This window comes from Cydia splendana, chromosome 20 (assembly GCF_910591565.1).
Source record: "Cydia splendana chromosome 20, ilCydSple1.2, whole genome shotgun sequence".
Lineage (NCBI taxonomy): Eukaryota > Metazoa > Arthropoda > Insecta > Lepidoptera > Tortricidae > Cydia > Cydia splendana.
In genome coordinates this window covers 2,665,352-2,682,233 of record NC_085979.1, presented here as the reverse complement: position 1 = coordinate 2,682,233, position 16,882 = coordinate 2,665,352, and the positions used below count along the sequence as shown (strand labels likewise).

The window sequence follows — 16,882 nt, the reverse complement described above, 5'->3', positions numbered from 1 at the left end:
GAAGTACTTACTAAAAATCTTACTTTTGAAAAATTATAAAAAAAATTAAATAAAAATGCTTTTCTACTTCAACACTTATAATGACATGTGCAAATAGTGTGAAACCAAATACTTACTTAAATAAAATTCTGAATAATAAATACTTTTTTTGTTTTGGATTTCATACTACTTTGAAAAATTTCAAAGTGGTTGAGCACCCCCTTGTAGTTGAGATAAAATTACGAAACTTGGTGTATTTTATCAGCATAATAAGTGTAACAAAATAAGGGGGTACCCCGTAGGAAAATAAAAAAAAAATTTTTTGAACCATCCTCCATATGTGACCAGCACTCGGACGTTTTCTTTAATAGGCGTTAAGTCTTCATGTACTCAAGTTTTTGTCTCCAATTTCTTCCAGTCAAGCAGCATCGAATCCGATTTTCTCCACCGCGACACCTCCCTGGACCACCACCACGACTGGCCTGAGAGCGTCCCCGTCCCAGCCGAGGACATCAGGATAGAGTACAAGGGGAGACCGAGACGGAGCGATACGAGCAAGAAAGAAGAATCACTGAGGTAAATACCTTTTTCTGTATCTCAACGAATGTGAGAGCGTACAGGTTCCTACTGAAGATATCAGGATAAAAACTAGAGGCTGAGCGATATCAGCAAGAAAGAAGAGTCACTCGGGTAAATACCTCCTTGTGGATCTCAACGAATGTGAGAGCGTACCCGTTCCTACTGAAGATATCATCAGCATAGAGTATTAGGGGACGAGGCGGAGCGATACCAGTAAGAAAGTTAAATACCCACCACTTGCTTCTTGAGACTGGTCTTCTAGAGTACCTTATTTATTTATTTATCAAGGAGTCTAGCCAAGATGACAATCGTTTGCGCCGCAGCGAAAGAAAAACTAATGTCTCTCTCTCACTCTTTCATATTAGTGCGATAGAGAGAGAGAGAGAGGGACATTTCGTTCGCTACAGCGCAAACGATTGTCATCTTAGCAGGGCATCAGGATAGAGTACTAGGGGGTGAGGCGGAGCGACATCAGCAAGAAAGAAGAATCACGGAGGTAAATCCTTAAAAACTTTGAAATAGATAATAACAACTAAAATTCTACATAAACAACCCAGTCGTTCCCGATGTAAAGATGCCCATGATACTTGGGGCATTTCGATGCTGGATAGCTTTTTAATTAAAGTAAATTATAACGCTCATTCGTCTATGGTATGTAATGTACCACACGTTTATGAAGCAAATAAATCCCAAATAGATACATAACCTCTATTCCGTTGCACTGTTGGCTAATAAAAGTGAAAGAAATAGTCTTGTTAAATAAATAGCATTTATTTTACCATTTGATCTTTATAGGGAGCGTGCATGAACTATAGGGGCCAGCACAGGAGCCGTCAGATTTTTAGCGCGAGGCGTAAATGTGAAGTTTATACTTCCAGTGTAGCCCACAAGATGGCAGAAACTACTATACATAAGAAAACGTACGAGAACGGTAGATGGCAGCACTTGCTTTGGCAATGTACATGTTTGTTTCCGATTCAAGCCACAAGATGGCAGACCCTCCAACGCGCACGGTGCCTATTACCAATTTAGAAGTATCATGTGTTTAATATATTTTTGTTTATTAATACGACTTTTTCAGGAGTAAAGGTTCCAAGGAGGAAGCAAGGAAAGAAATCAGAGACGCATCGGTAGGAGCTCCTGATACCAAGGAGTCTGGATGTCAGACGAGAGAAAGCTTGTTCCAAGTGGATACCGCTCCCAGTTCTGATGGTAAGTAAGAGATGTATTTTTATAATACGTCGGTGGCAAACAAGCATACGACCCGCCCGATGGTAGCCTATGTTTGGACGCCTGCAACTCCAGAGGTGCGCGTTGCCGACACTAACACTCCGCACCCTACTCGTTGACCTCTGGTAACCTCACTCACGCAACACTATGAGTAGGGTCTATAGTTCGTTTTTTTTAGCATTAGAAAGAACTTCGCAGAAGTAAGCCTGTGGTTCCAAATCCGGCACTTTTAGCGGTAATAATTTGAAGTAAATTATATGTATTGACCATGCTACATTAGATAATTCAATAATTATTAACAATTACAGAGCCTGATAAAAACTGCACGCTTGCTTCTGTGGAGTTCTTTCTAATGCTAAAAAAAACGAACTTTAGTGTTATTTGGCTGCGGTTTTCTGTAAGGTGGAGGTACTTCCCCAGTTGGGCTCTGCTCTAGATCTGGAATGACATCAATGTGCTGTGCCCTACCAGCTTACCACACGAAGCAATATGACATTCACAGTACCCATACCTCTCTTTAGGACGTAGTTGAAGGACATACCAGGGTCTAAAAGATGTCAGGTTAGAAGAGGAATAAAAGAAGGAAATCAGATATGTGTCTGTCGTCAGACACCAAAGAGGCCATCTGTCAGACGAGAGATCTTGTTCCAAGATACTGCTCCTAGGTCCGATGGTAAGAGATTTCAGGAGTCTTCACTCCTTATATCATTTGTCTCCGGCCTCTACCACTGGATGGTATGGTCACTTCTTTATTATATTATGACGTAGATATAGAATAAAGAACTCGGAAAGAAGATTTCTTATTATACACGTACTCGTACCAGTGGTACCCGACATCTTTTTTCATTTTATAATCATTTTCCTGTCTTGTAGGAACAAACTCGTCGAACAGCCGTGGGTTCTCAACGTTCGGGTACTCGGGCGCCACCATCGTCCGGCCTTCACCTGCACCCGTTAATACCTCGGAGATAACTATAGAACTGCTGAGGCAGGTCACCCCGCAGGAGTCTATCAAACGTGAGTCTTATTACCTTCCTCTTAAGGTACAAAATCGGGCGCCACCATCGTCCGGCCTTCACCAGAACCCGCCAACACCTCGGAGATTACTATAGAACTGTTGAGACAGGTCATCCCGCAGGGGTCTATCAAACGTGAGTCTTATTAAATTCCTCTTAAGGTCTAATAGACTCTGTTACAAACTCGTCGAATAAGCGCGGGTTCTTGACTCTCGGCTACTCGAGCGCCTTTCGTATTTTACGTAGCTTATTAAAGTGACCCACTGCTGGGTAAAGGACTCTCCCCTTGATCTTCACGACTTCCGTTGATGCGGTTTTGAGAGTTATTAGAAAAACAAAATTCAGTTATATGAGAATCTTGCACTTGTTTAGAGTATTTTGAATTAACAGTTGAGTCTTCAGGGTTGAAGTAAAGATAAAATAAATGACAGTATTGATCGAATGTGAGTGAACTTGTGCATTTTTTGTGACAATTCATTACTTCGCTTACTGACAAAACCTGCAGACGAGTTTTAAAGATGAGGCCAGAACACGAGGACTTGTTTTTAAATATAATATAATATCGGAAACTCAAACCAAGAATCTTGGTGATTAATCAGTATCCAAGAACGCGCTACGTTTTTTTCTTCTAATTACTCCTGAAAAAAAAAGACTTTCTAAATATTAAGTATTCTTTACTTTCATGTTTTTCAAATCCCACAGAAAAGAAATTCGACCGTCGTCCCATGAGCTCGGAGACCACCCGCTCGGCCCCTGATGTCATCATCGTCTCGAAGCCGATTCGCTGAGGGCGACCCTCGGGGCCCGCGCCCTGGGCCCCGACCCCGCCCCCCTCCTGGCTCCTGCCCCCGAGGCACCGCCCCGAGGGCTCCTTCTACACGAAAAGCGTATCATTTGAAGACTACGACGGCTATTACAGTCAGTATTTCGACGAAGGACCAAAGATGATCTATGACTATTGTTTAAAGAGTGACTTTTATAAGAAATCTAAGACCCTGCCGAGGAATCTCGGGTCGTCTGTAGATAAAGTGTATCCGCAGAGGTGTTTCTGTGAGACGGACTATAGGAAGAGGATGGTGGTTAAAGTTGACGTGGAGCCGAATAGATAGCATTCGATGAGATTCTAGACTTAGAATATTAAAGCCTAGACTAAAGCATACCTTAGTGGAGCTAAAAATATGACTATTAGTCAGACCAAGCTCTTTGCAGTGACTTTTAATATTTGAGTGTGGAAATGCCACCGTAAACATAAGATTCCTATGCAAAATGTGACGTTGATTATGGTACTTTCATACCCTGTCTGCCTGAGTACAATCGACGTCAAAGATATGTTTACACTTTAAGTGTAAACATATTATTATCTTTGACAGATTATGTGGTACTGCAATGTATGGAAACTATATCAGCGTGACACATAAAGGCTTCACTACGGTTGCCGATAACTTCTAGGTTTTATTATTCTTTGATCTAGACTTGTGTCTAGTCGAATGCTTGGTTTAAGGCTAGTTTAGTTTCCTATTTCACCAACGCCACTATTCTTTGGCACTGGCACGTTTTTGTGGCATCCTGTACCCCTATACTTGCCGCAAAACTAAGTGGCGAGCCAGGTCATAATGCCATCTCTTTCACTCTTGGTTGGTCTTAACAAGCCTAAAGGAGATAGCATTATGATCTCAGTCGCCAGTTGCTATTGCGGCAAGTATAGTGTAAATTTCATTAAAAAGCGTGACGTGACGTACGCGTTTGCGTTAAATGTCATTTTGTATAGGATTTTGAGTTTCCAAAACGTCCCGCTTGGCGCGCTGTTCAAAATCCCATACAAAAATAGACAACGCAAACGCTCGCCACTCTATCGAATGAAATGTACACTAGGGGTTCTATTTAGTGATCCAAAAGACTCGAGCCTTTTAGATCTTTTTTTAGGGCTCGCCTCATCTCTTGACGCCTAAAAGGCTAAAAGCCTATTTCTATTTAATTAGTAAAATGAATTTGATTAGTGTCAAGAAATGAGGCGAGCCCTAAAAAAAGAGCTAAAAGGCTCGAGTCCTTTGGGTCACTAGGTCTATTGGACTTTGTTCCACTGCATTTGGACTTAAGGACTCAAAACATGATTCTGATTTTTATGGAGGAATTACCTACTTCCAGTTTCACGATACTTCGTGCCAAAGATTTTGAGTCTTTTGGGGTCATCCATTAATTACATCACACGTTTAGGGGGAGGGAGGGGGTCAAGAAAATGTGACATGTTGTGACAAGGGGGAGGGGGGAGTCACAAACTTTGTGACGTCACTTTTAACTTCATCAGTAACCGAAAATGTATTTAAATTATTTTATTCGCTACAAGTTAAATAACAAGTTTTTGAAACGATAATCGTTTTTATTCGTTTAATTTTATTTCTTAATCAGTTTTGGGTTATAAAATTACTAATATTTCTTTTGTCAAAAATATTTTGATAAAATATTAAATAAATATTTGCCGATTTCGTTGAAGAAATGTGACGTCACACCAGGGGGAGGGGTTTGCCAAATGTGACCAAGTGTGACAAGGAGGGGGGGAGGGGTAAAAAAACCTAGAAATTCGTGTGACGTAATTAATGGATGACCCCTTTTGGGTCGAGGCCTTTTCGAAGATTTTCGTGATCTTAAACTTTCGGGAATATCAATAAAAAAAATCGTACACAATCTTATTTATAGAGCCATTTAAGAGCGTGTCATTATATTTTGCACGCTTCGTTGTGTAGATATTATTGCAGACTGCACAGTAAATCATCTGTTGTCGCGATGGTGAAATAGGAACTTCGGTGTGCCAGAAATGTAATTGTTGGACAATACACTTTCTAGAATTAATAAAAACCAAGTTGAAATTAATCTAAAACACTAGAATATTGTTAAATATAATAAAATATGCGAAATTGTTTGCATTAAGTTTAAAGTAAGATTGTTTTGACAATGTTTTAAGCAAAAGAAAAGTTTTTTTTAGGTGCTTCATAAAATACGGCTGTGCCATACCAAAACCTAGTAAGGGACAAATTTCTCAAGAAGAGTTTTTTATGTTATTTGGACCCACCTAGTCTAGGTCCACAAACTCTTTTGGGGTCATCCATTAATTACATCACACGTTTAGGGGGGGGGGGGGGAGGGGGTCAAGAAAATGTGACATGTTGTGACAAGGGGGAGAGGGGAGTCACAAACTTTGTGACGTCACTTTAACTTCATCAGTAACCAAAATTTTATTTTAATCATTTTATTTACTGTACAGTTCAAAAACAAGTTTTTGGAACGATAATCGTTTTTATTAGTTTAATTTTTTTTCATAATCAATTTTGGGTTATAAATTTACTAATATTTTGTCAAAAAATTAATAATACTTAATTCGATTTGTCGATTTCGTTGAAAAAATGTGACGTCACACCAGGGGGGAAGGGGTTTGCCAAATGTGACCAAGTGTGACAAGGAGGGGGGGAGGGGTCAAAAAACCTTGAAATTCGTGTGACGTAATTAATGGATGACCCCTTTTGAGAAATTTGTCCCTTACTAGGTTTTGGCATGGGACAGTCGAATAGGCCTTAGGGATTTTTGATTACTTACTAATCAAAATGTGCATGGAAAGATTAATTTGAAGAAAGTTTGGAGTGTTGTGAATTAGAAGAAAAGTCTTTACGCCTTTGCCTTAAGCCACGGATAGACTAGGGCAATAGGGAGTATTACTGCAATGTTCTGCCGCCAGAGTGCAGCACTAATTTGTTTAGTAGACCATAGAGTAACTTATACATACCTACTAGGCCTTAAACAGTTATTTTGTCAAGTTTTCACTATAACATTGATGCACCAAGGCGGTTTGTTTACAGGTGGCCTACCGCGAAACGCGAAAATCGAAATTTCTTTATCTGCCTCTCTATCGATCGAATAAGCAAGTGATAGAGAGGCAGAAACCGAACTTTCGATTGTCGTGTTTCACGGTAGGCCATGTGATTGACCTAGTGACGCATGTGTCATTGATGATGTCAATGAGGCATCAGAGGTTTGTTTACTGTACGTGCTAGTGATGCCACCTACGCAGAGCTTTGCCTAAGATTCCCTTATTGTCCCACGACACGTTAGCGTCACATCATACGTAAGGCGCCTTCGAGCTACACCGGGAAGGGAGTCGGCATTCGCACTATTTCCACTCTGCCGAAGCACATGCCCAACTGGGCATGCACACAACTAGCGCGGTGCCTGTTGTGACCCATCTGTACACAAAAAGAGATCTTTTTTTTCGAACCTGGTCTAGGTTTAAAAAAAGTGTTTCATATTTACAAACGAATTTGAAATTCTAGTCGTACCTTTACCGGTTCATTTATAAAGGATTGTCAAAGGATTGAATTAGATATTTTAAGTTTGTAACGAGCGTCCTGGGTCCAATTCAGAGTTATTTGACCTTCAAGCGGTTGAAAAACTTACTCTAAGTCAATTTTATAGCGTCATAATCAGATTTAGATTCATTATTTCATTAATAAGTTGTAGGTAATCTTTAAAGTAACAATTAAGATGTTGATTATGACCTTGATGCTATTTTTATTTAATTTTAATACTTCTGTTATCTTTATATCTATAAAGTCTATATTTGGAACAACATAGCTTGAGATTGAACAACATTTATTTTGCAGTTTCTTTTTCTATTTTTTATAATTATTTATTTGTAGACATGTCACCGATAAAAATTGGCATACTGTCGAAATCTATAGGTATATGTATGTATTACATTCTTTATAACGATAGGCAAAATTGAAAAAAAAAAAAACCGCTTGGTTTTTCTATATATTATGTCCCGAATATATAATATATTTTATATTCGGGATCACCCCGTACTTTGAGAGCCGAAGGGATATTTCTTAACGTCATCAGATGTAACATAACACTACACACAATTTTCAACGTGTTTGTATACTTTTCAGTTTATAAGTGCTATTAGGCTATATTTATTTATTCTCCTGTAGTTTTTATATTAGATGATGTACATTTATATAATAATTTGAATCATGAATTTCACTGAAGTTTAATAAATTAAAATTTGCTTTAGCATATGAACGCTAAGCTAATACAAAAAATATTTACATGCCACAAAATAGTTATTTACGATACAAGTGCGGAAAAGAGGATATTCGAATACCTATTCGCACGTGTATCGTACAACGTTTTACAGTACATATGGCCCTTTAAACTTTTGACATACGCACGAAAAGTGCTATTTTACGCACTAGTGCGGGAAAATAGGACCATATGTACTGTAAAACAATATTTTGTCTGCGAAAGCCTGGCAATGGTTCAGTGCCAAAATATCAGTAATAAGATGTATATTACTGTATAATAATTTGATAAAGGTGATTGACCTGTTGTAATTTGTACATATTTTAGATATATTGTAGACCAATAATATTAGAAATGCGATCGTGTTGTCACAAATGAATCCAATGAGGTTATGGAATTCGAACTTGATCAGAGGGCCTAACGCAAACGACTTTCGACTTGTTGCCTCTCTGTCGCACTTGTATATTCGTACGTAAGTGTGACAGGGAGGCAACACGTCGAAAAAAGTTGACTTCTTTGCTAAGTTTTTTAACATAGTTAATATTAACTTCATTTGTAACTAAAAAAAGTGATTTAACCATATTCTGTTAGCACTTAACAGTATTGAGTTATGGATTATCTATTAGGCATATCCCCGTCTAGTAATGTGGGGTAAGATCGATTTGTGTAAGATTGTCACATAATATGACGGCCTGACGGCCTCCTAGCCTAGTCGGTAGTGACCCTGCCTACGAAGCAGGAGGTCCCGGGTTCGAATCCTGGTAAGGGCATTTATTTGTGTGTACCTATGTCACAAATGTTTGTTCTTGAGTTATGGTTGTTTTCTATGTAAGTATATAAGTATTTATATATAATTGTATAGTATGTATATATATCGTCGTCTAGTACCCACAACACAAGCCTTATTGAGCTTACCGTGGGACTAGAATGATCTGTGTAAAATTGTCCTATAATATTTATTATAATTATTATCTATCAAAGCGCTTTATTTACTCAAAACAATCTTTTCTTATCATTAAAGTCTTTTATACAATTCATTATATTCATTTGTGACATCACTAAATAATAATTGATGAACAGTTTTCATATTGTTTGTAATTTTAATATTATTGTAAAAAGTTTAATGTCGATTCTATAATTGTAAAGTATTAGGCTTAAGAATTGAATTATGGATAAAGAATTGAATTGTTATTAGATTGCTTTAGTTGCATTTTCATGTTTGAGTTTTATATTAAAATGTTTATAAAGAATATAAACTTTATTTATTTTCACCACCACCATTCTACTGCGGGATAATTTAAATTAATCGAAATATCTTCCATGTTTTACATTATTAACTGGAGTCACACACAACACACACAAGCACACAACACATATTTTTCTCTATCTGGACATAAATGGCACTCTAGTTAATGATGTACCTAAAACATGGAAGATATTTCGATTAGTTGAAGATATTTCGATTAGTTGAAATTATCCCGCAGTCGAAATAATCCCCCTGCACCTTAGTCAATGTTCGACGTTCGTTAATATCAATATCCAAACAGATATATCTACAGTAGATAATCTACTGGAAACCAGAATAAGTAGTCCGCGAAATACTTGAACAAGAATTTACTAAATTTAGGTTGTCACTCGAGGAACAATTATTTTATGCCATATCGACGTATGGCATAAAATAATTGTTCCACCATCCCTTACTGATACATAAAATCAATTGGATTAATTCGATAAATTATACTTATTTTAAAAATATAAAAAAAAAATATTATTATAAGACGGTGGCAACGTCGAAAAGCTTTTTGTGACCGGCAAAGTGAATGGGAGAAGGCCCGGACGTGGACGCAGTCCAATACGTTGGTCTGACCAGATCCGCACAGCTCTTGATTCCACAGTTCACATGGCTCTCCACACCGCTAAGGACAGAAACAGACGGAGAAAGATCGTAAGAGAGAAACTGATACAAAAGGGAGGTCACGACCCTCAATATTGAGGTGAAGGAGGATGAGGAAGGAGGAGGTGGATCCACCAAATTTTATCGAAACCTGACGGAAAAAAACCACAACCAAATAAAAATCGGTCCATCTAATTCTCATGATTCACGGAACAGAACAGCTAAAAACAAATTTGCACCATTTAGAAAGATGGCAACCCTACATCGATCTCCCTGTTAAATGAAGCGGCTGCAGTAACGCAGGATAACGTCTCAACTTCCCACAATCACACTTAGGGCTGTCGACTTCCGAACCAGGGATGTTGCGAACATCCGCAACCGCAAAACTTCCGCATTATTTTCAACATCCGCATCTGCATCCGCATAAAATCGATGCGGAGCTTATGCGGATGCGGATGTCGAACAAGTCGGTACAGGAACGTCTTAGCGGCGGCGTAAGTGCTAGGTAATTTCGTCATTACTTATAACGAAATCGTCTAGATCCAGAAAAGTCGGCCAAGTTACTGTTTATTAAATATAACGCACCTATATTCTTGCTCAAATACTAAACGTTTCGTTTTTTAGGGTTCCGTTACTCAAAAGGAAAAAACGGAACCCTTATAGGATCACTCGTGCGTCAAAAACTACTGGACCAATAAAGTTGAAATTTGGAACACATATGGAAGTCTGTGACCCAAAGACGGACATGTAATAAAAACAAATGAATTTTAAGCATAGGGGGCACTTTTAGGGAGAGTATGAGAAAATTAAAAAACAAAGTTTTGCAAACCATATCGTGTTACATATTAAATGAAAGGGCTTATTTTGAGGATTTCAAATATATTTTTTCTATAATTTCATGTGAAATAGTTTAGAAGTTACTTAAGAAAATAGGCAAAAAATTACCATTCCCCCCCCCCCCCCCCTTAACTCCGATACTACTGGGTCTAAAATTTTGAAAAAAATACACATAATAGTTCTTCACCTCTAGATGACAGGAAAACCTATTAGAAATCTACAGTCAAGCGTGAGTCGGACTTAAGAAAAGAAAACGCGGTTGGGCTGTTTTAGGGACACAGCCGTAATGGTTTACGTGAAACGTGGTGTTGCTGTCCAGCTTTTGCGAAGGCCGAAGGTCCAGCTACGCATAGGGCCGAAGGCCCGAAGCGTCCCCTTTTGAAACGCACGGCCGAAGGCCGAGTGCGGGAGGTTAGTGCTCAAACTTAGAACAATTATAGTACCAAGTGTCTGAATCCGAAGGTCGAAGGCCCTGAAGGCCCTGAGCCTCTGACATGTGCATGCTTCCTGCAAACGAGATCGTCGATTTTGTTATATCTTTTGTTAAGCGATTGGGCCCGATACCTATAGATTACTGGAAAAACATATAAGAAGTCTACAATTAAGCGAGAGCCGGACTTAAGAATAAGAATTGCGGATAAGCTCTATCAGGGCCACAACCGCAATTGTTTACTTGAAACGTGGTGTGGACAGCTAGTGCGAAGGTCGAAGGCCAAGCTCTGCGTTGGACCAACGCCTGAATCATCCGAGAGAGGTGCGCCTCCACGTAAGGTCCAAGGATGAGCTGTAGGAGGTTAGCGCTCAAACAGAACAAATAATTGGTTTAAGTACGAGTAGCTAAATGAGAAGGCTGAACTGCCGTATATCAGAGAGGGTCTACCGCGAACACCGAAGTTCGCAAATTGCGGAAATTTCTCTTTTACTCCAATGAAACCGTAATAATAGTGAAAGAGAGAAATGCCAGGAATTTGCGAACTTCGATTTTTGTGGTTTTAGCCCTCTGTTATCTTGAAATAACAGAGATACGCCTAACCAATGCAAAAAAAATTTAGCACTATGCTTAACACAATACTTGAACAAAATTAAAAGAAATATTGCGTAACTATCCTCTGATAGCTTAGTTAAAAACCACGGAAAAGCCGTGTGTGGAACAATTGAGTGAACAGTTGAATGTACCTACTTAAGAACTTCGCTTTGCTCGCTCGTTCGAAAATGTGTGCAGTACGGAACCCTTGGGACGCGAGTTCGACTCGCACTTGACCGGTTTTTTTTATAAAAAAATACTAAAAATGTAATATTTGATGTTTTCTAAGTATCTACCTAATCTTGACATCCGCATCAGCATCCGCGGATGTGAGTCTTTAAATATCCGCATCCGCATCCGCGGATGTCAAAAAATCTGCATCCGCAACATCCCTGTTCCGAACTTCAACTTAAGTATTTCAGCAATTTCGCTTTGATGTCTCTATAAACGCTAAAACACTAAAGGATGAAGAAATTATAAGCTTTTAGAAACTTTTTAATTTTACGATTATATTTTGGAGGAAAGTTGTTATAATAAAAAATATTTTTAGGGTTTATGAAATAAAATAATTTAAGTATTAGGTACCTAAATAAATTAGTTAGTTCAAAAGGAAAGTGCACGCAATGTTTCGGAGATAACTCATTTAAAAAGTAGGAAGTAAATTAGGACAGATACCGAATTCCTAAAACTAAAATCCTAATTCGTTTTAAAGGATTTTCCATTCTCAAATCTCAATTTTCCATCTTTAGACATAGGTGCCTTTACCAAAACACCGTAACAGCACTGTTATATCGTCTTGGCGAAGCACCTAATGTGAGTTATCGTCGTCCGTACGTCACCGTCTCCGAGTTAGTAATTGAACGTTGTTACCGATAATGGGACATACCTGTCCGATGCGTCCATTACTCTACCTGGTGAGTGGTGTAGGTATCTCTCTCCACGTCTTAGGTTGGTTGTACACCACTGCTTATAAGTAGGCAATTAGGCATTGAACGGGTGCCGTTCAATTTTAATACAAACATTTTGCATAATTACATTTAAATACTTTTAAAACTCATAATAAACATAATGTATAGAAACAAAATCCATAATATTATTCGTTATAATAATTAAATTACAGAATGTTCTATAATCATAAAAACGTTCTTTATAACGATCATTAGGAATAATTTTACTTGTTATAACATACAGTTAGTATTATGATTAAAATGTAGAACTATATTTTAACGAATGATCGTGTGACATAATATAATATGACATAAACTATAAAACAACTTACAAATTCTACCTTAAGGCAGGTCGCCGTTAGGTACGACGACGAGCGAAGCGAGGAGGAGTGTTAGGTAGAACTGCGACCCTACAGCGCGCGAGCCGAGCGAGCGAAGCGAGCGTGCCGCGGCAGCGGCCGGCGAAGCGCCAGAACCGACTTATTTTATAATAGTACACATTTTATTACCCTGTCGATCATGAGAGGAGGCCTGTGCCCAGCAGTGGGGGTGTATAGGATGAATTCTTATTATTATTTTGTCTGTCTCTTACAAATTCTCAGGACCATGAGGTTGAGGTCCCGGACATTTGGAAGGCGTGCGTGGTTTTTATGGAAAAAAACGTTATGAGCATTAAATAGTATACAAAGTGATCATTATACTGATTGCCTGTTATGCAAATACATTATACTATGCAACTGAATTATTATTATTTCTGCAATTATGCAATTTGTTCTTATTCATTTTGTTTTTATACTAAATAATCATTTCTGCATTTCAAAATTATGCAATTCGATTTATGCAAAATGAAAATTCGAAAATAGTTGTTATAAAAACATTACACACCCGCATTGAACTATTATTATTAACTGCTTCGCATTGTTTTTAGTATGTTTACGTTAGTAAAGTTTTATTTCTTATTTCTTATTTTATAAGTTTAAGTGTCCACTGAAAATCAGCGTCGTTGCACAGTGCTCCGACACATGCTGAGTGATATCCTCTTTGGGACACCCGATTACATAAAACTATGTCACAAGATTGTGTTGTTTCATTCATTTCGTTCATTTCGTTCATTTCGTTCATTTCGTTCATTTCGTTCATTTCGTTCATTTCGTTCATTTCGTTCATTTCATTCATTTCATTAAAATAGCGAGTCTATTTAACGAAAATAGAAAAATATACAAGATTTTCTATATGCAATACTATTTATCTTAAATTAGGTCGAATGAAAAATTTTCAAAAAAATACACGTGATGTTGGGTGTGGGGAGGGGGGGTAGCCAAAAACCTCACCAAATATCACCAAGGTTGTCAAAAAGTAGCCGAAAACACCTCGCGTGATTTGTGCACAACCCCTTATAGGCAATGTTCAATCAAACCCTCGAATAGGTAGGTACTTATAAACTGAATACAATCGTAAAATCTATATTGTCCTCAAAGAACTTTGACACCTGCAACGTTTTTGACCCAAATGTAGTATATTCCGTGTTTTGTTTCATTATTTTACATTTCTCACTTGAAACCCTCACAACATCGCCTTTTAATACAAAGTAAGTACAAACAACTTTAGCATGCCACATCTATTCCAACCGAGTTATGAAAATAACAACTTTCTAGATCTGGCTTGCGTGTGACATTTCACGAAACAAGGAAATGCAGAATACAATCTGTTCACACTTGTAATAGAGTATAATAATAATAAATAATGCACTACTTAGTGCACCTCGTGACTATTATTATAGCTCAGGGGCCGATTTTTGAATTTCGACCACTCGATTTCGTGTATTTCGTTCAATAATATCTCCAGTACCCGGCATTTAAATTCTACTAATAGAATTGAAAACGAGTGGTCAATACCACTCGATTCCCAATTCTCGCTTGTATTTCAAAAATTAGCATTTCGCTGTTTTCCACCGCTTTCGAGTGATGAAAACGTGCGCTCGAATTTCAAAAATCGGCCCTCAGGCCGAACAGCAGTGGCATGATTAATACTTACGCACAAATAATAAGTTTTTGGCAAAAATTTAATTTTTGGTACAAGCTTTTATCGCTGACTGTACTTTTTTTACGACAGACAACTAAAGCCGGATTCACATTTGTCTGTCGTGTTGTGTTGTGATGCTCTCTGTCGTGATGGCATACTGTTCACATCTATATGACGTGTTATGACGCATTATGATGCATTTTTATCAGTTCCGTCTTGGCTCTCGGAGAGTTCACACTCCTCGTCCATACTTGATGCGGCTCTGACGCGTCACAACACAGCACTGGCGCGTGCACACTAACTCTGATGCGCTGTGTCGTGTCGCTGCACCGCCCCCCGCACCTCACCCGTCCTGACGCGGACCGGGATCGCTTGTGATGCGACACAACACAAGCCGTCACAACAGACGGCATCAGAGAAATGTGAACGCAACCATTTTAAATGTATGAAACCGATACCGTTCTGATGCATCACAACACGACACGACAGACAAATTTGAATCCGGCTTAATACTCATCGAGACAATTCTAAAAACCCCTAACACAATTAGGTTGCGTTGTTTCATCACAGAGATCCTATGGCCACCTCCTGTCTCCATCATCCGATCAGCTCGATGGTACCATAATATTGCATTGTCATCCAATTTATACATGCATGCAAAATTTCAGCTCAATCGGAAACCGGGAAGTGGATCAAATTTAACTTGCAAGATTTGATAGGCAAACAACGGTCAGGTGAAACTAAATAAAAGCTTGTAAAATACGAGCGATTAAAACCAAAATCGTCTCTTAGTCTTTTCTTTATTATTTCATCACTTTCTTACAATTCCCAAAACAATCCTTACAATTTAATATGCCCATTCTTTAATAACCTTTTCTCCAAATAACTCTATTATGCGAGGCAAGCACAGCCATTCATCCGTGTGCAGAAAAATAGCAGGTCCTAACTACATCACGCATAATTACCGTAACAGCCACTGGAAATCCATTTGAATTTAGACTTTGTCACTGAGGAATACGGTAGAAAGTCGAATGAGTTTTGCAATGGCTGTTACGACGAAAATAGCAGCCCCTAACTACGTCACGCATAATTACCGTAACAGCCACTGGAAATCCATTTGAATCTAGACTTTGTCTCTGAGGAATACGGTAGAAAGTCGAATGAGTTTTGCAATGGCTGTTACGACGAAAATAGCAGTCCCTAACTACGTCACGCATAATTACCGTAACAGCCACTGGAAATCCATTTGAATTTAGACTTTGTCTCTGAGGAATACGGTAGAAAGTCGAATGAGTTTTGCAATGGCTGTTACGACGAAAATAGCAGCCCCTAACTACGTCACGCATAATTACCGTAACAGCCACTGGAAATCCATTTGAATTTAGACTTTGTCTCTGAGGAATACGGTAGAAAGTCGAATGAGTTTTGCAATGGCTGTTACGACGAAAATAGCAGCCCCTAACTACGTCACGCATAATTACCGTAACAGCCACTGGAAATCCATTTGAATTTAGACTTTGTCTCTGAGGAATACGGTAGAAAGTCGAATGAGTTTTGCAATGGCTGTTACGACGAAAATAGCAGCCCCTAACTACGTCACGCATAATAGCAGTAACAGCCACTGTCAATCATTTGAATTTAGACTTTATCGCTACAAGAATACGGTAGAAAGTTGAATGAGTTTTGCCATGGCGGTTACGACTATTACGGTAACACGTCATCAAACCCCGATTTAAACACCAATATAATTTGATCTCTAAATACATAACAACTGTTAACATTCGAAGGTCAATCTTATACTGGACTTTAAAGTTTCGTGTATAATACCCCCATTTCTGTTATTGTATAAAACGCACCTCGTTTACTAAAGGGCTCCCTCTCGCTTGCAGCGTTCTTCGGCCAAAAAGGCATTCCGAAAAATTCATAATGACCTTTTTTATACTGCAAATTTTTCCAGTTATTGCGCCGTTTTATTCATGATATTTTTCACATCACCTATTCGGAAAAGGGCTTTTTCCTCACTACGTTCGGGATTCTATTGTAGAATCCATCGCTTCATTCAGGATTCAATGTACGCCCTTGACGAAAATATATCATTTTGATCCCTTGTAGCACAAACTACTATTATTATTGTTTTTTTCAGAAAATGTAGCAGTATACACCTAGTGTAAATTTCATTCGATAGCGTGACGTGCATGGCGATATGCGTTAAGTGTCACATTTTGTATGGGATTTTGAGTTTCCAAAACGTCCCGCTTGGCGCGCTGTTCAAAATCCCATACAA

At 38.5% G+C, this 16,882-nt stretch overlaps 2 protein-coding genes across 2 annotated transcripts in view; one reads left to right on the top strand and one right to left on the bottom strand.

The window, feature by feature from the left end:
• The window catches only part of LOC134800607 (neuropilin and tolloid-like protein 2), a 64,302-nt gene extending 60,263 nt beyond the window's left edge, over nucleotides 1–4,039 (top strand). Inside the window, exons 13-16 of the mRNA XM_063773091.1 lie at nucleotides 398–555; nucleotides 1,640–1,770; nucleotides 2,662–2,805; nucleotides 3,507–4,039. Of these exons, the coding sequence (XP_063629161.1) occupies nucleotides 398–555; nucleotides 1,640–1,770; nucleotides 2,662–2,805; nucleotides 3,507–3,592 (519 nt within the window). The 3' untranslated portion in view covers nucleotides 3,593–4,039. The remainder of the gene's footprint in view (nucleotides 1–397; nucleotides 556–1,639; nucleotides 1,771–2,661; nucleotides 2,806–3,506) is intronic.
• LOC134800771 (phospholipase A1-like) overlaps nucleotides 1–16,882 on the bottom strand; it is a 619,586-nt gene that overhangs the window by 453,198 nt on the left and 149,506 nt on the right. The window lies entirely within an intron of this gene.